Below are 27017 nucleotides of genomic sequence, written 5' to 3'. Positions count from 1 at the left end.
CAGTTTTTTTTCTTCTTCAGGTAATTATTGATTGGGATTGGAGTTGCACATTAAATTGCATCTGGGATTTCATTCAATTTGCACTCTTGTAGTCACTGTGTCTGCGCCATCTAGTCATAGTAAAGAAAGACTAAGGCAATACTGTAAAAAATGTATATATATATATATATATATATATATATATATATATATATATATATAAAAACTCAGCAAAAAAAAAGAAACGTCCTCTCACTTTCAACTGCTTTTATTTTCAGCAAACTTAACATATGTAAATATTTGTATGAACATAAAAAGACTCAACAACTAAGCCATAAACTGAACAAGTTTCACAGACATGTGACTAACAGAAATGGAATAATGTGTCCCTGAATGGGGGTGGGGGGTTGGGGGGGGGTATCTGGTCAGTATCTGGTGTGGCCACCAGCTGCATTAAGTAGTGCAGTGCATCTCCTCCTCATGGACTTCACCAGATTTGCCAGTTCTTGCTGTGAGATGTTACCCCACCCTTCCACCAAGGCACTTACAAGTTACCAGACATTTCTGGGGAGAATGGCCCTAGCCCTAGCCCTCACCCTCCGATCCAGCAGGTCCCAGACATGCTCAATGGGACTGAGATCCGGGCTCTTCGCTGGCCATGGCAGAACACTGACATTCCTGTCTTGCAGGAAATCATGCACAGAATGAGCAGTATGGCTGGTGGCATTGTCATGCTGAAGGGTCATGTCAGGATGAGCCTGCAGGAAGGGTACCACATGAGGGAGGATGATGTCTTCCCTGTAACGCACAGCATTGAGATTGCCTGCAATGACAACAAGCTCAGTCCGATGATGCTGTGACACACCGCCCCAGACCATGACGGACCCTCCACCTCCAAATCAATCCCACTCCAGAGTACAGACCTCGGTGTAACAATCATTCCTTCGACGATAAACACGAGTCCAACCATCACCCCTGGTGAGACAAAACCGCAACTCGTCAGTGAAGAGCATGTTTTGCCAGCGAAAACTGGTAAGTCTGGTAAGGATCTGCTTTACAACAGGCCTACAAGCCCTCAGTCCAGCATCTCTCAGCCTATTGCGGACAGTCTGAGCACTGATGGAGGGAATGTGCGTTCCTGATATAATTCGGGCAGTTGTTGTTGCCATCCTGTACCTGTCCCGCAGGTGTGATATTCGGATGTACCGGTCCTGTGCAGGTGTTGCACGTGGTCTGCCACTGCGAGGACAATCAGCCGTCCATCCTGTTTCCCTGTAGCGCTGTCTTAGGTGTCTCAGAGTACGGACATTGCAATTTATTTCCCTGGACACATCTGCAGTCCTCATGCCCAAGGCACATTCACGCAGATGAGCAGGGACCCTGGGCATCTTTCTTTTGGTGTTTTTCAGAGTCAGTAGAAAGGTCTCTTTAGTGTCCTAAGTTTTGATAACTGTAACCTTAATTGCCTACCGTCTGTAAGCTGTTAGTGTCTTAACGACCGTTCCACAGGTGCATGTTCATTAATTGTTTATGATTCATTGAACAAGCATGGAAAACATTGTTTAAATCCTTTAAAATAAAGATCTGTAAAGTTATTTGGATTTTTACAAAATTATCTTTAAAATACAGTGTCCTGAAAAAGGGACGTTTCTTTTTTTTCTGAGTTTATATATATATATATATATATATATATATATATATATATATATACACACACATATATACAGGTGCATCTCAATAAATTAGAATGTCGTGGAAAAGTTCATTTATTTCAGTAATTCAACTCAAATTGTGAAACTCGTGTATTAAATAAATTCAATGCACACAGACTGAAGTAGTTTAAGTCTTTGGTTCTTTTAATTGTGATGATTTTGGCTCACATTTAACAAAAACCCACCAATTCACTATCTCAAAAAATTTGAATACATCATAAGACCAATAAAAAAAACATTTTTAGTGAATTGTTGGCCTTCTGGAAAGTATGTTCATTTACTGTATATGTACTCAATACTCGGTAGGGGCTCCTTTTGCTTTAATTACTGCCTCAATTCGGCGTGGCATGGAGGTGATCTGTTTGTGGCACTGCTGAGGTGGTATGGAAGCCCAGGTTTCTTTGACAGTGGCCTTCAGCTCATCTGCATTTTTTGGTCTCTTGTTTCTCATTTTCCTCTTGACAATACCCCATAGATTCTCTATGGGGTTCAGGTCTGGTGAGTTTGCTGGCCAGTCAAGCACACCAACACCATGGTCATTTAACCAACTTTTGGTGCTTTTGGCAGTGTGGGCAGGTGAAATCAGCATCTTTAAAAAGCTGGTCAGCAGAAGGAAGCATGAAGTGCTCCAAAATTTCTTGGTAAACGGGTGCAGTGACTTTGGTTTAAAAACACAATGGACCAACACCAGCAGATGACATTGCACCCCAAATCATCACAGACTGTGGAAACTTAACACTGAACTTCAAGCAACTTGGGCTATGAGCTTCTCCACCCTTCCTCCAGACTCTAGGACCTTGGTTTCCAAATGAAATACAAAACTTGCTCTCATCTGAAAAGAGGACTTTGGACCACTGGGCAACAGTCCAGTTCTTCTTCTCCTTAGCCCAGGTAAGACGCCTCTGACGTTGTCTGTGGTTCAGGAGTGGCTTAACAAGAGGAATACGACAACTGTAGACAAATTCCTTGACACGTCTGTGTGTGCTGGCTCTTGATGCCTTGACCCCAGCCTCAGTCCATTCCTTGTGAAGTTCACCCAAATTCTTGAATCGATTTTGCTTGACAATCCTCATAAGGCTGCGGTTCTCTCGGTTGGTTGTGCATCTTTTTCTTCCACACTTTTTCCTTCCACTCAACTTTCTATTAACATGCTTGGATACAGCACTCTGTGAACAGCCAGCTTCTTTGGCAATGAATGTTTGTGGCTTACCCTCCTTGTGAAGGGTGTCAGTGATTGTCTTCTGGACAACTGTCAAATCAGCAGTCTTCCCCATGATTGTGTAGCCTAGTGAACCAAACTGAGAGACCATTTTGAAGGCTCAGGAAATCTTTGCTGGTGTTTTGAGTTGATTAGCTGATTGGCATGTCACCATATTCTAATTTTTTGAGATAGTGAATTGGTGGGTTTTTGTTAAATGTGAGCCAAAATCATCACAATTAAAAGAACCAAAGACTTAAACTACTTCAGTCTGTGCGCATTGAATTTATTTAATACACGAGTTTCACAATTTGTGTTGGATTACTGAAATAAATGAACTTTTCCACGACATTCTAATTTATTGAGATGCACCTGTATATATGAGATCAAGCTTTTGATACTTAGGACAATTGAGGGACTTGTACACAACTATTACACAAGGCACAAACATTCATTGATGCTCAAGAAGACAACACGCCACTATATGCATACTATACTTTCTGTAAATATCTGTAATGTAGATTCTGAAGAGCAGTACTAAAAAAAATATTTTATCTCATATATTTGTATAAATTATGAAAGGGGTGTGAACATTTATGAGACAAAAGGGAATGCAAACTTATCATCTATATATACTGTTTATTAAACCTCTGATTAATGGGTTATCAGTTGTCTTCCTTTTCTTCGCCTTTCTATCTTGTTTCTGAACAGCAATCTAAATCTAGCAATTCTGTGATTTGGCGACTAAAAACAGCCTTTTTTTTTTCTTTTTTTTTTGTCTGGAGCCCAGGAATCAGGTTCAGTATCAGACCCACAGACAGAATCAGATTCAGAAACAGGCCTACAAACAGAATCAGAGAAAGAATAAGACCCACATACAGAATCAGAGTCAGAATCTGATCCACAAACAGAATCAAGGAAAGAATCAGAACCACAAACAAAATGAGATTCAGAATCAGACCCACAAACAGAATCAGAGACAAAATCAAAGCCACAAAGAGAATCAGAGTCAGAATCAAACCCTCAAACAGAATCAGATTCAGAATCAGACCCACAAACAGAATCAGAGTAAAAATCAGAACCACAAACAGAATCAGAATCAAACCCACAAACAGAATCAGAATAAAAATCAGACTCACAAAAAGAAAAATCAGAGAAAAGAGAATCAGCTACATATGTTAGCTACATTCAGTTTTGGGACTATATTTTTACCTGTAATCTTTTCCTTTCCTGCAATCACTTGGATTAACAAGAATTTTCACCTCTTTGGAGATATTACAGTCAGAATCAGATCAACAAACAGAATCAGAGAAAGAATCACACCCACAAATAAAATCAGAGTAAAAATCAAACCCACTTACAAAAATCAAAACAAGACCCACAAACAGAATCGGAGTCTGAATCAGACTCACAACCCAATTCAGATTCAGAAACAGACCTACAAACAGAATCAGAGAATGAATCAGTCCCACATACAGAATCAAATTCAGAATCAGACCTACAGACAGAATCAGATTCAGAAACAAACAGAATCAGATTCAGAATCAGACCCACATACAGAATCAGATTCAGAATAAAAAAAAATCAGTTTCAGAATCTGACCCACAAACAGAATCAGGGAAAGAATCAGACCACATTCAGAATCAGAGTAAAAATCAAACCCACAAACACTAGGCTTGCCACAGTATATGGTGTTACCGGTTATACTCTGTACATAGGACAACACCGGTGCTAAAGTTTATACTGGTAAAATGGGTAAACATTATGAAAGAAACGTACTTAATGTCAACAGTTCCTGTATCAATAGCCAAATGAATAGAATTGCCTACATGAAGTCACCTAACAAGTTTGTGACTCATAAATAAACCTAAATGACAAAGCCAGATGTTCGTTATCGACATACCAAAATTACTATGTACATGCACTTACAGAAGCCATTACTTTTAATTGACAGCAACAACTGTATGAGGCTGGATGTGGTTTGCCCCGTATTTTAGCGGCTCGCACCCAAACCGCACCCAAACATTTCACAAATTTAGAGAAATTCACATGAAACACAGACTTCTTCAGAGTGAGTTGGAGATGCATCCAGCTGCAGACTCACATCAAGTTCAAGTATTGGTGAGTTGTGTGAGATAACATGGACGCTAAATAACCTAAGCGGCTGTGGGGGAAAGATCAAGTTAGATCAATGCCATTCTGCGCACGTCTTCTTTCATGTTTCCATTAAAAGCAGGATCATTTTGTCAAATGTTTAGTCAAAAATATAGAATTTGAGTGCATTATAATTGTTTCATCTAATATTGATTCCAAAACACCAGCAGACACATATTCATTACGGAAGCTAGAGAGAGACTCAAATGACTGTGAGGGAAAACTGCAGCACTTTTAAAAACTGTAATATAAGGAGAATTACACTACTCTCATGTAAAGCATTTTCTATTAAAAACAACAACAACAACAACAACAACAACAAAACATTATTAACAAGTACAAAGACAGTGGCCCTAAAAGGCCAAATTTATTTTTAGTAATACTATTTTTGCACGGTAGTCAATTACTATTAACAGATGAGCCCAATTTTAAGCAGAAAGCGTTTTTTTTTTAGCTTTAAAAACGGAAAAGGCATAGTAATTATGGGGAAGAACCCTTTACGGAAAAAATACTGGCTCCATTGATTCGTTCTTTTGGGAATGGTTGTGTTAAGTCAACCTTTATTTATAGAGCACATTTAAAAACAACAGAAGTTGACCCAAAGTGCTTTACAGATCAAACAAACATAATGACAGAGTGATATAAAAACAGATTGATTTAAAGTTAAATATAAAACATAATCAAATAAATAAAAACATTTAAATACAACATCATGTATTTATCCATTTTAAACTATTCAAAAGCTACGGAATAGAAATATGTTTTTAAAGAAGATTTAAAAAATATCTAATGATGAAGCTGACCTCACATGGAAAGGGAGACTATTCCATAGATTAGGACCTATCACAGAAAAGGCACGATCACCCTTAGATTTATAGCGGCAACGAGGAACCCTCAATAAAAGTTGATCAGAAGACCTGAGCACTCCTTTATTAGAAGGAAACGTGAATAGAATTTTTTTTTCTCCCTGGTTGTAGCCTTTTCCATTATACGTTTTGGGGCTGTTTGCAACTAACGCGTATTCGACTGATCAGAATCAGACCCACACACAGAATCAGATTCTGAATCAGACCCATGAACAGAATCAGATTCAGAATCAGACCTACAAACAAAATGAGATTCAGAATCAGACCCACAAACAGAATCAGAGTCAGAAAAAGTTCCACAAAGACAATCAGCTACATATGTTAGTTGCATTCAATTTTGGGACTGTATTTTTCACCTGTAATCTTTTCCTTTCCTGTAATCACTTGGATAAACAAGGATTTTCACCTCACTGGTGTTATTACAGTAAGAATCAGATCAACAAATAGAATCAGTCAGAATCAGACACCCAAAAAGAATCAGAATAAGAACCAGACCTACAAACAGAATCAGATATAGAATAAGACACACAAACAGAATGAGATCCAAAATTGTGAATGTTGCTCTCTCAATGAGAGTAGAGCAAATATGATAGCAAAAACTTTCTCACCAAAACTAATGGACCAATTAGTCCTTAAATGCCAACTACTGTTTGTGAGAAATCAGTAACAAATAAAAAAAGAAAAAACATACTAGGGTGCTTTCACACTAGCATATTTGGTGCACACCCGGTGTCGAATGACGTCAAAGTTTGGTTCGTGTGAACGCTGTTTTCCGCACCCAGGTCCGCTTGAACAGGTGGTCTGATGTACGGTTCATGTGAACTCTGGTACAGTTTGCTGCTGAAATTAACGCAGTCGTACCAAATCGCAGAAGTGAATCGCTTGTGATGTCATATAATTCGCGTATTTGCAGCTCGTGATCGCAATTATTATTGTATACTCAGAGGTGGGTAGAGTAGCCAAAAACTGTACTCAAGTAAAAGTACAATTACTTTAAAAAAAAACATTTAGTAGTGAGTAACTCGTTACTTTCACAAATGACATAATAGACTTTAACTCCCCTATATTCCATTACATAATACACATTTAACATGTATTACAGAATTATTATTAATGGAAATTCTGTCATCATTCACCATCATGTTGTTCCAAACCCGTATGACTTCCTTTTTTCCATGCAACACAATAAAGAGATATTAGACAGATTGTTTGCCAGAGTCACTATTTACTTTCAGTGAATTGTTTTTTTTTTTCTCCATATTTTGAAATGAATGGTGAGCGAGACTGTCAGTCCCTAACATTTTGTCTAACATATTTTGTGTTCCACATAATGCAAAGCTTCACACTGGTTTGGAATAACATGAGGGTAGGGAAAATGATGATATAATATTAAATTATGGCTGAGCTATCACTTTAAAGGGCTAGTTTATCCCAGATGTGCATGTCTTCCTTTCTTCTGCAGAACACAAATTAAAATTATTAGAAGAATATTTCAGCTCTGTTGGCCAAAATGTTGATGCTCCAAAAAGCACATAAAGGCAGCATGAAAGTAATCCATAAGACTCCAATAGTTAAATCCATGTCTTCAGAAGTGATATAATAGGTGTGGGTGAGAAAAAAAATCAATATTTGTCATTTTTTGCTAGACAGCAGGGGTGATATGCAGAGAAGAATGTGAATCACCAAAAACACAAGAAGAAGAATGTGAAGGTGATCTGTTTCTCTGTTTCTCATCCACACCTATCACATCGCTTCTGAAGATACTGATTTAACCACTGGAGTCTTATGGATTACTTTTACAGCTTAGCCGTTTTCCTCAGGGAAATTTGTCGGTCTCTGAGTATTCTCTACGCTTCCGCATGCTAGATTCAGCCAGCAATTGGAATGAACCAGCACTGATCATCCGCTATTGACAAGGTATGAATAAATCTCTTCAAATACATCTCGCTGAGTTTGATGACTCACATGGCTTGGAAGCCCTCATTCAATACTCCATCCTCATAGAACGACGCCCCAGACAGTGTTCAACTGGGGTCGGTTACATACCCCCACCGATCTCTCTCTCTCTCTCAACTGGAGGAGGAGGAACCTATGCTAGTGAGTTCTGCCCATCTGACATTGGCTGAACGAAGGAGGAGGATCACAAACAACCTATGCCTCTATTGCGGAGCTGCTGAGCACCATGTCGCCAACTGCCCCATCTGTCCTCCCAGGCTGCTGGTAAGCTCCATTTGTTGCGAACCTGTATCCAGTAGACCCTTCTACATTGACGTCTTGATAAAAGCTGCTACCTTTTCCCTCATTGTCCATGCACTTCTTGACTCCGGTTCTTGCCCTCACTCATCAACCGGCTCAACCTCCGGATCAAGCCAGTAGAGAGACTCCTACCCATCCGCTCAGCAATAGGAAAACCAATCAGCTCGGGTTATATTACCCACCAAACAGAACCCCTCTCCATCCAGATCGGTGCCCTCCACACAGAATCTTTGTTGTTGCTCATTCTCCCAGACTCCAAGTCAGACATCATCCTTGGTCTCTCCTGGCTCATTTACCATAATCCAGTCATATCATGGTCCACTAATGAGGTAACTGCCTGGGGCTCTTGCTGTTCTTCACAGTGCCTTTCAATGCCAGTCCATTGTTTCCATCCGGAACCCCTCCTGTGTCGCACCACCACTATAGAAAGCCCTTATTTGCCATCTGAGACTTCCATCCCTGCCGATTATCTGGACTTCACTGAGGTGTTTAGCCCACAGAAAGCCTCCCAACTCCCTCCGCATCGTCCCTGGGATTGCGCCATTGACCTCCTACCTCGCGCCCCTCTCCCTAGAGGTAAAGTCTCCTCTGTCAATTCCTGAACAACAAGCTATGGAACAGTATGTAGAAGAAGCCCTTAGACAAAGTTACATCCACCCATCCACATCACCAGTCGTATCCAGCTTCATCTTCGTAGCAAAAAAGGATGGAGGCCTCCGACCACGCATTGACCACCGTGCACTCATTAATATCACCGTGAAGTTCCGGTACCCATTACCCTTAGTCCCTGCGGCCCTGGAACTACTGAGAGGGGCCCACATTTTTACCAAACTTGATCTTCGCAGTGCATATAACTTGATCCGCATCAAAGAAGGTGATGAGTGGAAGACTGCATTCGTCACTTCCAGCGGCCACTATGAATATCAGGTCATGCCTTATGGATTGGTCAACACCCCCTCAGTCTTCCAGTCCTACATGAACGAGATCTTCTGAGATGTTCTCCATCGGTTCGTTCCGGTGTACATCGATTATATATTCATCTACTCCCCCTCTTTAGAGGAACATGTCCATCATGTAAGGCTGGTCCAGCAGCACCTCCACGATCATTGTCTGTATCTAAAAGCTGAGAAGTGTCCCTTTCACCAACACTCAATCCAGTTTTTAGGATACATCATCCGTCCTTATGGAGTTCAGATGGACCCAACAAGGTGCAGGCTGTGACTACCTGGAACCCACCAACAACCTTGAAGTAACTGCAGAGGTTCCTTGGTTTTGCAAACTTCTACCGATGATTCATCCGGAACTTCAGCACGGTAGTTGCTCACCTCACCAGCCTTCTCAAGGGTAAACCTAGGACCCTCACTTGGTCCCCACACGCTTCTGAGGCCTTCCAGCAATTGAAAGCTTCCTTCACGTCGGCACCCATCCTCCGGCATCCAAATCCCGATCTCCCCTTCATAGTAGAAGTCGACGCGTTCACCACTGGAGTGGGGGCCATACTTTCTCAGCGTCAGGGCGACCCCACCAAGTTACATCCCTGTGCATTCTATTCATAGAATCTCCAGCCGAGAAAAATTACGATGTTGGCAATACAGAATTGTTAGCATCAAACTGGCACTTGAAGAGTGGCATCACTGGCTGGAAGGTGCTTCTCATCCTTTCACCGTCAACACAGACCACTGTACTTGGAATATCTACAATCTGCCAAACGTCTCACACCCCGACGGGCTCTATTCTTCACCCATTTTTAACTTTTCTGTTACCTATCGTCCAGGTGCTCTCTCTCGACTACACTCACCTGATCAGCCCACTCCCGTACCAGAACCTATACTCCCTCCGTCTATTATCGTCAGTCCTATCCAGTGGGATCAAGAACAACACATCGCCCAAGCAACCTCTTCTGAACCTACTCCAGCAGCTTGTCCACCTGACCATACCTATGTCCTGTCTCCCCTTCGGGCACCTCTGCTAGAATGGCTCCACTCTTCTCCGGGGTCTGGACACCCAGGAATCACAAGAAACCTAATCCTCACCCGGAACAGGTACTGGTGGCCTCAACTCGTCCAGGATGTTACCAACTTCGTCTGCTCCTGCACAGATTGTGCTATAGCCAAAGTGCCTCGTCATCTCCCAGCTGGTAAACTGCTGCCTCTTCCAGTCCCTCACTGTCCATGGTCCCACACTGGAGTAGATTTAATTATAGACCTTCCTCCTTCCCAAGGGTATACCTGCGAACATAAGTGGAGCTGCTACCTACCCTGGGCTGAGTATGCTCAAAAGTCCCTTCAACACCCATCTACTGGTTTCACCTCCTTCCAATGTGTCCTTGGTTGCCAACCCCCTCTGTTTCCCTGGTCCGGAGAGCCCTCTGAGGTTCCTGCCATGTATCATTGGTTCCGGAACAGCGAAAAGCTCTGGAACGCCGCCCACATCCACCTTCAACGTGCGGTCCAGCACCAAAAGATCCAGGCTGACAACAGGTGTTTTGTCACCCCTCAGTTTCATCATGGGCAGAAGGTGTGGCTATCCACCAGGGATATCCGTCTCAAACTCCCATGCTCCAAAGTTAAGTGCTTGATATATTGGCCCATACCGTTTAACACTCCCTGCACATTATCGTATTATTCCATCTTTTCATGTGTCCCTCCTCAAACCTCACCTGCCTTCTCTCTCTCCCTCCTCCATAGAGACTGATAGGAGTCACCCCCCGCCGCTGCTCCTAGAGGATGGTCCTGCCTACACTGCCCGGACCATCCTGGATTCCCGACATCATCAGGGCTGGTTAGAGTACCTCATTGAATGGGAGGGGTACGGTCTGGAGGAGCGATCTTGTGTACCTCGCCATGACATCCTTGACCCATCTCTCCTCACACAGTTCCATCATCAACACCCAGATTGTCCTGTTCAATGGAGACGAGGCCACCCATGACCGTTCCTCGGGAGCTGCCCGTGGAGTGCGGGGGTACTGTCAGGCCCTCATCAGTCTCTGTTCCCTCTCCTCCCCGCTCCAACTTTCCCGATTACTAATTACACTCACCTGATCTCCATTAGTCATGTCATCAAGAACACTATAAATACTCACCTCAGACTCATTCTTTGTCTAGTCTCATTTGGACTCCTCATGTTTTCGCCATACTTCCTTGTGATAGTTTTCTAGAAGATAATCTCCAGTATTTGAGTTGCATTTGTAGTTTGCTTGGTTTCACCTTAGTTTTTGCATCCAGTTCAGTTTTCCATGTATACACGTGTTTTCTTTGTGTTTGTTAATAAATCTGCGTTTGGGTTCACCACTTCTGTCATTCTCTTCCTCTGAGCATAACACTTGTGTCCAAATATACCACCTTCAGAGAGCAGCTCACATTCTTCACATCTCTCCCAACGCATCCGCGGGCTCGTGGCAGACAAACGCTAATATTCATCACATCATTGCACATTCTATGCATCCGCGGGAGATGAACACAAGTGTTGTTCTGTGCATGGCAAGTTTTCATGGTAAATCCAAAGAGACAAACTTTAATACTTCACTTAACACAGTGACATCCTCTCGAGTTATTACCAAGATACAGTGGTAAACAGCTGACGCTTGTACTCACACTGATGAAGTAACTGGACCCTGGTTCAGACCCATATAATATGATGTAAACAAAGACCAGTGCGGGCAGTGGGAGGGGGAGGAAACTAACTCTGGTTCGGTCCAAGCAATCGAACCAAGTGTGAAAGCAACCTTAGAGAGCAATATTAAAGAGTGGCCTCTTGATTTCAAAGCACTGGAAAACATCCCATTTTGGATCAAATGTTTGGTAATTTGAAAAGACTATGATTAATTAAATTGAGACATTTCATGAAAAATGGCTAAATCTGAACAGCACATGTTGTATGTCACCTAAACAATTTCTTGGCATAAATCAAAGCCAAGAGTTTGGTTGAAGTTCAGAAAGCAATCTGGAATCTGCAACAACTTCATTCCCATTTTAAAATCAATGTCCCTGAAATGTGTCGATAACTTTTAAAGACTCTAAAATCACAAGATAGTGGTATTACAAATCCGCATCTTGAATCTCAAATATTTCATTTTCCATAATTTTAGACACTTGTTCTATTTTTTATGTTTTACAACCTATGATTCAGCTGAGGAACGTCAGTTAATATCGTTCATGTCGTGTACAAGATGGTTTCTTTCATACCATTTTCAATAAAAAAAGATGTAATGAGTCAAAAATGGCACAGAGTATAACTATCAATTAAATAATTTCAAGTTGCACTGAAAAAAGTGGTAACCTGTTACCTGAATGTTCTACTGTATTTCTACTTGATCCAACCCCTACAAAATTACTTCCGTTGGTGTAACATAATTTGTCAGGTTGATTTGGTCAGATTAAATAAAATTTTAAACTTGAATAAAACCCTCAAGTTTACCTGACAATATATTTTTTACAGTATACACTGAAAATAAATGTTAACCTGTGCTTCATGTGTTAACATCTAATTAAACTGTCAAAATTCAAAATTCAAGTCAATTCGACTGAATACATTAGGTTACACAAACAAATCTAATTTTAAGGTTTAGATCAGGTGCTTTTGACAGTAGACATGCATAGTGCATGTCTACTGGATGATATATATATATATATATATATATATCAAAGTAGGTTGGAAAATAAGTTATTACAAACCAGAACAACATTAGATACTGACAAAAGTTCAGATGTGAAAAGAACAGGTATGTACTGTATAAACCAAAATAAATTAAAAAAAAGCAGATTGAATCATCATAATCAAGAATGTGATCAATATTGTTCTGAATCTGTGCTCCTATAGAGTTTATTTTTCTTACAAAACAGAAAGATCTGCCTCTGGCTTATTCTGATGTTTCTCGATTACGAATGTTGCATGCTTTTCAAGCAGAAACATTATCCCAGCTCTAACTCAATAAGCTGAGCATTGATCTGTTGTTGTGGCTCAGATGGAGAGGGACTTTAAGTGCATTAAACCCTGTTTTTTTGTTTTGTTTTTTTGCTCATCGCAGCCTTCCATTGTTCCACAGATACAGAATAAGTTTCATTGTTCAGGCAGCCAGCTGAGAATTTTTTTGTGTGTTAAAGTCCCCGTGAAGTGCTTTGACGAGCACAATTCGATTTGGTGCTTTGAAGTATTTCCTACTGAAACAGGAAGTGGGGGCAGGACACGTCGAACAACTCGTCCCATTTTTCTTCTTTTTATTTTTTTTCTCCCCTTTGCTCCCCAATTTAATATGCCCAATTCCCAATGCGCTCTAAGTCCTAGTGGTGGCATAGTGACTTGCCTCAATCTGGGTGGTGGAGGACAAATCTCAGTTACCTCCGCGTCTGAGACCGTCAATCCGTGCATCTTATCACGTGGCTTGTTGACCGTGTTATCGCGAAGATGTAGCGCGTGTCGAGGCCCACGGTATTCTCCGCAGCATCCACGCACAACTCACCACGCACCCCACCGAGAGCGAGAACCCCACATTATAGCGACCATGAGGCGGTTACCCATTTGACTCTACCCTCCCTAGCAACCGGGCCAATTTGGCTGCTTAGGAGACCTAAGTCACTCACCACAACCTGGATTCAAACTCACGACTCCAGGGGTGGTAGTCAGCGTCTTTGCTTGCTGAGCTACCCAGGCCCCCCAAATTATTTGATGTTGATTTAATTTTACTGGTAACAGCCAAAAGTATCTCATTAATTCAAATTGAATTAATTGATGAAATTGAAGGATTTGACATAAATTGATGACAGAGAGTCAAATATTGCCCCCTAATGTACTTTTGTGGACACTGTACATATTTGTAAGGGGTAGAATGACCATAGGCTCATGAAAAAAGCATACTGTAGGTATACTGAAAAACTGAAGTCATTTCTCAAACATGAAGGAAATTAGCACACTGACAGAGAGGAAGGTTAAAGACCACATGGCAATGGCACAAACTCTGAGCTCTTGATTCTCTCCCAAATACCAGACACCAACTCTGTAGGAAACAGCTCCCATGCTCCCCTGCCACATCAATAGATGTATCACGCCTAGAAACTACAACATGCCTAACAACCATCTCACCACAATTCAAACTTATGTGAAACCCCACTCCAAAGTCAAATTTTAGATTCCATCATTGTGACAAGGCCCTTCCAAAAATATGCCACATTCATATGCACTGACACACAGATCCAGCCTTTAAAATCCCCATAAAATGAACATCTAGAGGTTTCGAGATGAACTCCAGCTGAATAAAGAACAGAGGCCTTCATAAATAAAAAAGACCAAACACTCCACAAGTAAAATGTGAAAAAAAAAAAACGTCCCTCCATGAATGAAAGTCAACTGGATTTTTTGCCTTTTTATTGTCCACAAAATGTCACAACTCTCAACCCCTCTTTATTCATACACCTTACCCTAAATATGAGAAATAACAAAAATAGTGATGCTTGCCTCAGCAAACAGCACTTATAAGAATCAAGGACACAACAAGAATCACAAAGAAAGTTAAACAATACTACAAAAGAGCAAGAAAGAAGTAGTAATGGAAGGAGGAAGGGAAAGAGAGAAAGCGAGTGAGATTGTTGGGTTGCGGCTCAGGTACGTGCCTTCATTAGTTTCAGTGGATTATTCATTTCCTTTTGAAGTGAAGCTGCTCGCCCAGCGAGGAATGTCTGAAAGGCGGCTGAAAGGAGACTCTCATATTTCTCCAAGAGCAGCTTGTCATCTGGGGGGTAAATGCGTCTGTACGGAGAGAGAGAGAGAGAGAGAGAGAGAGAGAGAGAGAGAGAGATTGTTTTATTTGATTATCTGATTTAGCCAGGTCTGCCTGCTTTTCTAATCAAATTTTCACACATGCACATGTCCATTAATGCTGCATATACGGTAAAGATAAATACACTAGTCTTATATCAGACGTTAAGACTAAACAAAAGCCAGAGATGTGTAAATGGTTTGCTATATCTGTGCAATAGATCTTCAAATCAGCGGCATATCAGGTCATGTACATAATCAAAACAATGGTGGGGCATTAATCTAAATAAACAGTGAAGGTGGAGACAGCGATATACGTTATAGTACGAGCAATATTTTCACGTTTCAGTCTAATAAACTAAAACTCACTCTGTGTGGGACATTTTAAACCAGTTCCTTTGCACTCCAGCATAATCAAAAGCTCAAGTAATGTAAATGTTCAGTCAGATCAGACGATAAACCTCAACAAATCCATTAAGAATTACATGCGTGATGGATAAACTTGTGTGGCGGCAGTAATCTAGTAAGAGTAAGTGGGGTTTATTCTTGGGCATTTGGCACATGTTGAAATCTGGGTCTGACCCACAAACCTCAAACACTTTCCTTCATGTTTCAGCATCTTTTTGGCTTGTTTCTGTTTAGAGTAAAACAGAACAGCACTTACATGCATGAGTGTAAAATGACCTATTTAGGAAATGGATTTAGGAAGGCTGTAAATTGGAGGTCAAATTATGGAGTGATTCGTTAGAATTATTCAAAGAGGTGTGTGAAAAATGCAGTAGATGCTAAATGCAGTAGCTTCTTTTTAAAGTTTAACTTAATTCAATAAATTCAAAGGGTTAGTTGAGGTGCTAGTGTAACATGAGGTTAGGTTAATTAAGTCATAACGCCAGGTCTTCGTTGGCAGAATCAGGTCTCTGGGGTTTAATGAATGAGCAATGAACAACTGGTGTAATAAAATGCAGGAAACATTTGCCTGCTGACACATTTGGCTTATTTGCAAAACATCAGTAGTCATTAAAGGGCGACTTGGCACAATTCATGTTCCGAATTACTGACAAGTTTCGGTCCTTTTAGACTACGGCTGTTGGCAGATTTCTACTTTTCTGCAGCAATGTCAAGCCTCTTCTCTTGTGTTTTCAGAAACCAAGGGCAGCTGCCTTGCTGACCAATAATTCAATGACTTAAAAGACAGTGGGCTCTATTTTCATGAGTGCGCAAAACGCAGCACTACGCACTACAACTGTGCACAATGTCTTATCCAATTTTCATGACAGTGCAATTTTTGTGCCAGCGCAAAGCGCAAGTGCCCGTGGGTAGGAGTGTTTGTGCTATCTGTGGGTGAATGCGCGCAAACTGTGGGTTTATTGTATGTTAATGTTATTGTATGAAATGGAGCAAAACACAGTTTGCTATTTTCCTGAGAAATAGGTCATTTCGCTAAGACATTTTAAAAAGAGTCTAAACTCAGTTCCTGCATTTTCAGTTTGGAGATTCCACCAGCAGGTGGTAATAAAGTTCATGTACAAACTCTGAAAACAAAGTGAAACATTAAATTATGTCCATGATGATCACTGTTGTAGCCATTTTATGAAACAAATATTTATTAGATTTGTGTTAAACTATCTTTAGGTCAAGGTTTATTTTTCAATTATTCTATTATTATGTTTATATTTACAATTGTATTTATGATCTAATTTGTATTGGAATTTTTCCACCTGTTGTCATAGAATGATTTTTAAGTCACTGCAAAAGGGGCTGGGGGAAGAAGTTGGAGATGGTAAAATGTTTGGATTTGGTATGATTATTTTGACCACTTCGTTATCATCCATATCCTGAACCACATTTTCCATGCGTATAAAAGAAGCATGTTACAATCAACAAGGACACAGTTAATGCACAAAATAATGAAAGTCCATATTTCTATTCTTGTAATTCATTGCATATAGTTCATTTACACTACCAACCTTCTTAAGAATGTGCTGTCTTTGTTTGTATCGCTGGGGCTTGAGGGAATGGACTATATAATTGGACGCAGATGCTGCAATAACCAGAGAAGAACCTTTGAATTAAATTTTACTTGACCCAGCCCATTAGCGCCTTGCGTGCGCAATTTCGCCAAACCTACTTGCGCCTAGACTTAGAGCATGCTTGCATGAAAATACCAAAACTTCATGGCCATGCCAATTGACTTTGTGCTTATGACTTATTGCATAGTGCTGCGCTTACCGCTAGCACTCTTTAAATAGGGCCCAATGACTTAAGACAGCATTTTTGTATGAAGAAACATTCTAAGAAACCATAATGTAATTTCTAATGATCTAGAACTAATTCAAGTGAGCTTTAGAGGAAAATCAAGCAAATGTTAAATGACTACAAAGCTTATTTATTGCTAGAAATGTAAGTTATGAATTAATTTATGTCCTAACCAGCCATGATGATAAAAGCTCTCCAAGTAAATCTTAGTTTTTGTAGTAACCAGCTGCATGGTTTTATCAGTTTGTTTTGACAAGACCATTTTGGTCCTTGCATAGTATCTATTTCTGCAGCATTGTGGTGGGTAGCCCAACCCACTGTAAAATGTCACTGGTCCAATATCCTGTTTGACATTACTGCACATAAAACATCAAATATCTCCTGATTGGCTGTGATTGAGTCACAATGTGTACAGACAAATTGCTTGTTGCTTGAAACTTATCGTGTTCCACCTGGTTAAGACACTGCTATTAGGTGTTAAACTGCTCCATTAGATACCATTTTTATTCTTTCAAACATAGGACTGGCAGGATATCATACAGTAGACACCAAAGGATGCATCAATGCTGCCTACAAATACAGTATTTAAAGATATTAGTACACAGGATGTAACGCTAACATTGGACATGCTTTGATGCCTTGCTACCTCTGTTTACTGTCAGCAAAGGCAGCTTTTTTCAGGGATCGGACACAGCTCTTGTGCTTGCTACATCCTCACTTGAGAGGAAGGCAGTTCTTACCATCATATATACCAAACCGAGCCTCAAGAGACCCCACAGCATTCTTAGAGTATAACAAACGCCAAGTGACTTCCCTACCTGTAGTTCCCCAGGTGGCGCTTTTCATGCTCATCCCTGGAGACCTGCTTGCGGACTTGGGCCAGTCTTTCTTTCTGAAAGCACAACACAGGTGAATAAGTGGAAAGAAAGGGGGAAAAATTACAAAGAAGTGGTCAAATATAGACCTGTTTCTGCTAGAAATATCCTGCAGTGCAATTTATACAACCAAAAACCGAATAACAATGTCAACGAATGACTCGTTTCCCATATTACGAGGCACCTTAATGAAGTCTGAGAGTTAGCGGGCACGAATAACAGCCTCTCCTTTACACTTGCTAATACAGGGGGCCCATTCATAATTCATATAGATTTAACTCCCACTGTACCATTTTAATATATCAAAAACTATAATTGTGGAAAGGTCAGGTGGTCAATTTGCAGTGACGCAGCAGGGTGTCTTCTATAATAGTCACTGATCTCTGCTAAATGCTGGTACAGGCATATTCGCTCACCCTCCAATCCCCAGTCTCACTCCTCTTGTGCGTCCAACTTTGCCCTTTGAAAATACCACCTACCTGCAGTCATCCCACACTCATTCATCTCTTCATATAATAAAAGTTGATCAAAAGACCAAACAAGATAGTGGACTGCTGCACAAAGCACCTTCTACTGAACTGCTGCTGAAATGTGCTTTTTCGGCATGTCTGCAATTTGAAATAAATACTCAGATACCATGATTTTATTTTTCTATTTTTGTTTTAGGGGTTTTGACACTTTTATTGAAAGAGAAAATAGACTTAAACAGGTCGCATTCGGAAAATCCAATATGACTACCAAGGCTCAATGTGGCTGGAGCACATGTGCTAACTGCTAAGGCACGGCTCTGACATCAAATAATTTCTTTGTGTAACTTAAAGGAATAATTTTACCCAAAATGAAAATTCTGTCATAATTTCATAAAAAAAGCATGACAAACATTGCATAACAGTGGTCCAAATGAGTCATGCACTATATTTCATGTCTTCTGAAAACATACGATAGCTTTGCGTGGGGAATGGACCTAAATTTAAGTCATTATTCACTGATAATCTTTCACTTCACAGAATTTCGTTCCATTCCTCAGACACAGCTATCATATGGTTTAAGAAGACTTGAAATATGGTGCACAAATCATATGGACCACTTTTATGAAAAGCTTATGATGCTTTTTTAGTCTTTTTTAGAACTTGATAGCCCCAGTCCACAACTTTCATAATATGGCAAAGAGAGACCAGGTTATTCTTCAAAAATTTACCTTTTGTGTTCCACAGAAGACACAAAATCAAAGTGATTTGGCACAACATGAGGCTAAATATATGATAACAGAATTTTCATTTTTGGGTGAAGTATACCTTTAAATATGATCTAATAAAATGTAAGTCTTTATGAATAAATAAAATATGGCCTTCTAACAGGCGAATGGTCCACACCAGTTCCTCTTTCCTGCGCTCTAGCAGGTGACGCTGTTTCTCCCAATCCGACGATCCAGCCGTAAGTTTTCGCATGGATCCTTGTCCGTACAGTCGCCGTTGGGCTTCTGCCTTTTGTTGGGCCAGATTTCGTCGTTTATCACTCGCTCTGGGTAGAAAAAGAAAAACGCTCAAGTATTCGCACTCAAAGTAGCCCCTATTCTAAATTCAACTATAAATACTCTGTGCTTCAATTCATCACTTGACTCAACAGCATTCAGCACTTCATGATTTCATCACTCACTGGCCCTTTAAATTTGCTGAGTGGCCACTCAGGGTCACCAGGCTCTTGAACCACATTTATTGATACAACTTTCACATCAAGTTCTTGTCGGCAAGGGTAAGAAAGGCACCAAGTCACTGATGTGGGAAATAACACAGGGGTATATTTGATATGAGGCTGCTTCAATGGGGTACTACGCTGAAGAGTCAGAAGTCTGGGATCAGCAGTGACACAGTACATATCTATGGAGACTTCCAAGAAATTCAGTGCTACAGTGAGGTTATTTTTCTTGAGTCTTAGTGTAGAGCTAGGGCTGGGATATTTTGGTAAACAAAATCTCAGAATTTTCTTTTGACGATATTCAATGTAAGCCTATATATCTCAATATTTTTTGGAGAATATTTATTTATTTATTTTGAATCACTGGAACTATCATTTCAACAAAACTGAATTTTTTGCCAAAACAATTTAAAATGTTTAATGCAACGAGTACAATACAGTATAACATCTGATTAAAATAATGAAGGCATGCTTTTCATTAAAAGGTTAGTTCACCCAAAAATGAAAATTCTCTCATCATTTACTCACCCACATGCAACATGTATGACTTACTTTCTTCTGCTGAACACAAACTGAGATTTTTAGAAGAATATCTCAGCTCTGTTTGTCCATTCAATGCAGGTGAATGGTGGCCTATCATATCACTTCTGAAGATATGGATTTAACCACTGGAGTCCTATGGATTACTTTTATGCTGCCTTTATGTACTCTGACCTTCAAAGTTCTGGCCACCATTCACTTGCAATGTATGTACCTACAGAGCTGAGATATTCTTCTAAAAATCTTTGTGTTCAGCAGAAGAAAGAAAGTCATACACATCTGTGATGGTATGAGGGTGAGTACATGATAAGATAATTTTCATTTTTGGGTGAACTATCCCTTTAAATGAACACAATGTTTAATTATTTTCATTTATATGCACCAATATTGCAATTTATATAGTAGCAATATTTACCAACAAATATTGCTTTACTTTAGCATTTTTATTACATTTATTTTTTATGAAACAAATCAATCACTGAATCTGAAATTCACATTTGAACCAATTAATTTAAACGGACAGTGTAAACTAATTCCCAGCAACGAAACACTTACGAACTTGGTACTGAAGTTTAAATTAACACAAAGTTGTTTTAACGCTCTTATACTTGTGTCACAAGACAAGAAAGGATTGTGAAACTGATCTAATAACATGGTCTTTAAGAAACTTTCTGGCACAATGTAAAGCATATTAAAAGCATTGCCAGCAAAATCATCACGAATATTGTCTCATATTCCGGATGACCGGTGAAGGTTGTCAAGCTTGGACTTAGTTTTATGTCTGTGTTATATTTAGTTACTCTGTTCTGTATTTGTTCTGTGTATCTGTGTAATGTTCTGGAAGACCACTAGAGGTTGTCATCCCTGTTTTCTGTTCCTTGTTCCTGTTTCCTGTTTGTATTCTATAATGGGGTTTGTAGCCCGTTGTAGTTCTGTTTTGTCATTGGTCTGTTTGATTATCTGTTCCAGGTGTTTCTTGTTTGCGTGTTATCCTGTTTTGTATTTAAGTGAAGTTTTCAGTTCTGTTTGTCAGTTGTTAATGAATGTTCTATGTGCATGGTGTTGTGTGCATCGTACCATGTAACGGTTTGCTTCTATCTGTTTCTGTTTCTGATCACTCTCCTACTCCACAGTGGGTTATGACGGAAACTCCACTGTGAACAACCACACGTCTCAATCACTGCCAGCGTTACTGACCAAGAAGGTCCATCCTCTGCAGCTGTCAGCACCCGAGCCAGTTCCAGTTCATGAGCCAGCGCCCACGCCTACCATGGTCCATGAGCCAGCGCCCACGCCTGCCACGGTCAACGAGCCAGCACCTGTGGCCTCAACCATCCCAGGGCCAGCGCCTGTGGCCTCGACCGTCCCAGGGCCAGCGCCTGTGGCCTCGACCGTCCCAGGGCCAGTGCCTGAGGCCACGGAGGCCGTTCCCTCAGCAGTGCTCTCGGCCGTCTGGAAGAGGAGGAGGAGAAGGGCTCCTACCTGCCTGTGCTTACGACCACGGAGGTCGTTCCCATGTCACTGCCTGTGCTCATGATAACGGAGATCATTCCCCTGTCATTGCCAGCGTTCACGGCCACGGAGGCCGTTCCCCAGTCGCTGCCAGCACTCCCGGCCACGGAGGCCACTCCCCTGTCACTGCCTGTGCTCACAACCACGGAGGTCGTTCCGCTGTCACTGCCAGTGTTCATGGCCACAGAGGCCATTTCCCAGTCACTGCCAGCACTCCTGATCACAGTAGCCGTCGACAAGCCTGTCCAGTTCCCTGAGGCTGTCCATGAACCTGTCCAGTTCCCAGAGTCCATCCAGTTCCCAGAGCCTGATCAGTCCTCTGTATTCATTAAACCTGTTCAGTGTCCAGCAGCCACCCATGTCCAGTATGATCCCTGTCCAGTGGCCGTCATCCAGACTGCTGACCCCTGTCCAGTGGCTCCACCCCCCCAAGCCTTCCACGGCTCCTCCTAAACTTCAGCTTGCACTTGGATCCATCCCTCCTGTGATTACTCCTGGCAATCGTTAAAGAACAACCAACACCTGCTCTGTACTATTTTTCAAGTCTACATCAAGATTTTACATCGAGTCTATTGGACCCCCTCTAGATTATATAGGCATGGTCTTAAAGACACACCCACCTGCAAATGCCAATCAGAAGACACAACCCATGATTTTTGGGGATGTGTTAAGATTCAAGAATTTTGGTTGAGGGTTCAGAGCTTTATGTGTGACGTATTGGACACTCAATTTTCATTTTACCCCAGACTCTGTATCTTAGGTGATGGGGCGGTCATTAATATTGAGAATAGTAATTTAAAAAGTTGGGTCCTAGCCGGAGTTATGATCAGCAGACAAATTATCCTCAGGGGGTGGAAGTCTGCTGGGGCACCCTCGTTTCTGGAGTGGTGCGGGGAGATGGGTGGGGTGGCAGCATTTGAGGAGGTGATTTTTAGAAGGCTTGGAAAACGGGATTTGTTTGATAGGAAGTGGGGTGGTTATTTGGCTTTTTTGGAGGGTTCTCAGGGAGGGGCAGTGGAGAGGGATTTCTAGTTTAGATGTGTATGTGCATTCTTGTTTTTTGAAAGTATAACTTCTTTTAAATATTTTTATTGTTTTTATGTTCTAATTGTTGGTGATCACTGTAGTGTAGTTTGTGTCAGGTGGGGGGGTAGTAATGTTCGGGGGTAGGGGTTTAATGTATATGATTGATTCCGTATTTTATGTTGTGTTTGTTTGTCTTATGAATGGAATCAATACAAATTGTTAATAACAAAAAAGAACAACCGAACAAACAGAACTGAAAACAGGGCACTTAAATACAAAACAGGATAACATGCAAACAAGAAACACCCGGAACAGATAATCAAACAGACCAAGGACAAAACAGAACTACAACGACTACAAACCCCATAACAGAATACAAACAGGAAACAGGAACAAGGAACAGAAAACAGGGATGGCAACCTCTAACGGTTGTCTAGAACATGATACAGAGAACAAATACAGAACAGAGTAACTAAATATAACACAGACATATAACAGAGTCCAAGTTTGACGACCTTCACCGGTCGTCCGGAATATTTCACAAATATACTGTGAATATTCAGTATATCGCCCAGCCCTATGTATTTGGATACTTGAGTCACACTTAAAAAAATGTAAATGTCAATGCTAGATAAAAAAAAACAACAACATAAAAGCAAGTGGCATTTCTTTTAAAGAATACATTTAAAGTAAAAAAAAAAAAATAAATAAATAATAAAAAAAAAGCTAAGCTTAAAATATAAAACAATATATATAGTTCAAAATTAAATATTTTGAAAATACCAGAAAGTACCAGAAAGTATTTGGGATATTTATGGTTGTCAAATGTCCATAGTCAATGTGATGAACGACACCTGTGTGAACTTGAGGTAAACTGACTTCATACATCCACTAAAAATCACCTTAACATCAGTTGGTTAAAAGTCATTACAAAATTTGACTCAGAAAAGTTATAGCTCTCAGAAAAGCTGAAAAAATAATTATTTGTTTGCAGTTACCACTTAGTTAGATTTTTGTTGTTGTTATTATTGTTGTTATCTAATGCAATAACATTTATACACTTTTAAGTGTATGAGTAGGTGTCCAAGCGTAGGTGTGAGAATACCTTTTGGGGCCACTGTAGATTTTATAATATTATATTCTAGGCCTATTCAGTTCTAGGTTTAGTGACTCTGCAGACACCGCAGGGTTTTAGAGGCGAGTGTTATTGAATGTGGAATTAAAATTAAATAAATAAAATCAGCTCTGAAAACAGTGAAAGACAACACTCCCAAAAACTCTAAAACTTCAAATAGTAATTACACCAAAAACTTTAATGATTGTGGATCTATTCCAAAAACTAGTGGCTTTAAGATATCATAGGCGTGCTCCCGACGCAAAGGCTGTTCCAAAAGGTAGGTATCTTAATTAAGGTATCTTAATTATGCTCCATCATAAGATATCTTGTTTTGGCCAAATTCCAAGGTATCATTGCATGTATCCTTTCCAGAGAAGGGTCTGTCTGCGTCCTGCAAGACTGCTACATGACACGCCCACTACAAGTTACACGCCCCCTTCTAATGACCAGAGAAATGCTCTTGCAACAGTTAGATGTCACATGCATACACTGTGTTTGTTGTGTTTATAAGGAGTGCTGCAGCAAGTGTGCAATTACACCTTTCCCTACCCCTAAATCTAACCCTAACCACAAAGATTAAAAAAAAAAGTATGTAAAATTAATAAGCATACCGCAACTTAAAAGTTCTACTAAATAAAATCGTACCGCTGTGTCACTAGGTTGCGACAGTGAGGAGAAATGTGATAAAAATGAAGAGGAGAAGAAGCTAGCAGTGTGCTAAGCTAATAGGCTAGCCTGTTAGATTAGGAGCTAACTGTAGTAAACATAACAGATACATTTTTAATTTCACCATTTATATCTTTGGTTTATTAATATAATATGTCACATAATTTCAAAGTTAGTTTTTGTTAAATTTACAGAGTTAAGACAACATGAATCTTACAGTGATTTCATAGGATTTTAAAAGTTCTTTTAGCCAACAGAATCACTTTATGATCCAAGGGGGCATTCCTTGGAGTGGGCATGTTGTGTAGTGGGTGTTCCTTGTTGTCTTGCGGGATGCACACAGATACATTGCCTACCCCGGGTATGCGATCCCAGAATGCAGCGTTATTAGCTTGGTGGAAAAATAAATCCAAGATGGCGGATGAAACATGAGAAATTTTGATTATAAATATACTTATAATCCATTGAATACTGAAAAGAATAGATACATTTTTTTAATAGTTTAATATGATAGAAAACTGACTTTTTTTCCCAAAATGTGTGTGTGCTATGCGTATTTATGCTCATTAGAGTACAGCATTGTTCCTCTCGTGTCACCTATTTTGAAAGCAGTTGTGAGTCAAGTCTCCCATGTGCTGAATGTGACGCTATCTGAATAACACATGGAGTTGCCACATTACCTATGAAGTGCGTTCCAAATCGGTTTCTTATGAGGCTCCATTTCAGTTAGGATGCTGCCATAGATGACAGCTGCCTATGAAGGCAGCAGAGAGCAGGGCAGCTCACTAAGTTTTAGAACAGACCCTGTGATGGTAGACACATCTAACATAAGGAGTAGGACAATTATGTAAAATGTACTGTATTCTAGAAGAATGTGTATTGATTCTGATATCTTGCGCATTATGTATAGCTACATTTGTACATGATCTAATTTATTTCAATAATTTTATTCAATTGCAGTACATTTCCAGTCAAAAGTTTGAACACACTGAATTTATGTTTCTCATGACCATAAAAAACTTTTGATCTAAAGGGTTTAAATTTGCTTCAGTTTTCCGCATGCATGTCCTCAGCACAGTCCGTGCAGGCTGTCCGCACACTGCCCAGTTTTTGTAAGCTTGCGCACCTGTATGCATCTGTGTTAACTGTACTAAAAATTATCACAATTCAGTCGTAGTGCACATACATCGATCACCATTGTACAGGCTTGCATTAAAAACAGTATACTTTGAAAGGTTAAACTGCCCAACAGTGTGCGAGACATAACGACATGTGGAAAAAGGAAGCATACCCTAGCCTTTATGCTTAAATTCTTGAAATTGGTTTTGCTGACAAATATAAGTTGTGCCTACATATTAATTTATTTACAACACTTATTTTCAAATTTCACATTAGAAATTAATGTATTTACTTAGATTTATTTGTATTTATTTAAATGGAAACACTGTCAACAAGTTTAAAAGCATGCCAAGGATGCATCCCATGAAGTTGCATCAGAGAATGCCCAGAATGTGCCCACCTGAAATCTAAGCAAAGGGTGACTACCGTGACGAAAGCTAAATATAATATTTGTTTAGCATTTTTGGTCTCCACTTCCATTTGTGATATTTAACAGTTCTGATTATGTCAAAATTATTCTAAAATGTGAACAATAGAAATAATAAATAATGAGTAGGGGTGTCCAAAGTTTTGAGTGGTAGAGTACTTGGCATAAAATGATGACACGCTGTGTGTTTTTATATGGTTAGAAAATATGTCATCATAAAGGTGATAAAATGCCAAATCCATGGAGAGAATATTGATCCTTAAAGGAATATTCGGGGTTCAGTTCAAGTGAAGCTCAATCAACAGCATTGGGGGCATAATGTTGATTACCACAAAAAGTAATTTCGACTCATCCCTCCTTTTCTTTAAAAAAAGAAAATAAGAAAAAAGAAAAAATCAAGGTTAAAGTTAGGCACTTACAATGGAAGTTAATGGGGCCATTTTTTGGAGGGTTTAAAGGCAGAAATGTGAAGCTTATAATTTTATAAAAGCACTTACGTTAAATTTTCTGTAAAACTAGTGTATTATTTGAGCTGTAAAGTTGTTGAATTTTATTAAAGATTAATTTCAAACCTCCAACAAACACATGAAAAAATACATACACACACTGACTATGTTTGGAATTAAATAATAGCTTACTACTTACTTGTTAAATACTTTATATATACTTATAAAATGTACTAAATAAATACAAGTTATAAAGCAAGCATTTTTCCACATTAAATGTTTTATTTTAAAAGTGTAGTATGCAACAACCAGTTATCATCTTGAAAATGAAAATGATCAAAATGATTATTTTGCAATGAGTAAAATGTCTTCAAAAATAAAAGGTGTTAAAAATCAGATCTATATTAACGTCATGGTTACTGA

General features: G+C 39.9%; 1 protein-coding gene across 3 annotated transcripts in view; it reads right to left on the bottom strand.

The window, feature by feature from the left end:
- The window catches only part of ttll7 (tubulin tyrosine ligase-like family, member 7), a 150221-nt gene that overhangs the window by 60783 nt on the left and 62421 nt on the right, over window positions 1-27017 (bottom strand). For all 3 annotated transcript variants that reach the window (XM_051673258.1, XM_051673260.1, XM_051673259.1), the window contains exons 11-13: window positions 19420-19567; window positions 17990-18063; window positions 14771-14906 (exon numbers count right to left, since the gene is read on the bottom strand). In XM_051673258.1, coding sequence (XP_051529218.1) covers window positions 14771-14906; window positions 17990-18063; window positions 19420-19567 — 358 coding nt within the window. The remainder of the gene's footprint in view (window positions 1-14770; window positions 14907-17989; window positions 18064-19419; window positions 19568-27017) is intronic.

This window comes from Myxocyprinus asiaticus, chromosome 35 (assembly GCF_019703515.2).
Source record: "Myxocyprinus asiaticus isolate MX2 ecotype Aquarium Trade chromosome 35, UBuf_Myxa_2, whole genome shotgun sequence".
In the NCBI taxonomy this organism is placed as follows: domain Eukaryota; kingdom Metazoa; phylum Chordata; class Actinopteri; order Cypriniformes; family Catostomidae; genus Myxocyprinus; species Myxocyprinus asiaticus.
Note: the sequence above shows the minus strand (reverse complement) of the source record. Positions and strands in the feature narration are given on the sequence as shown.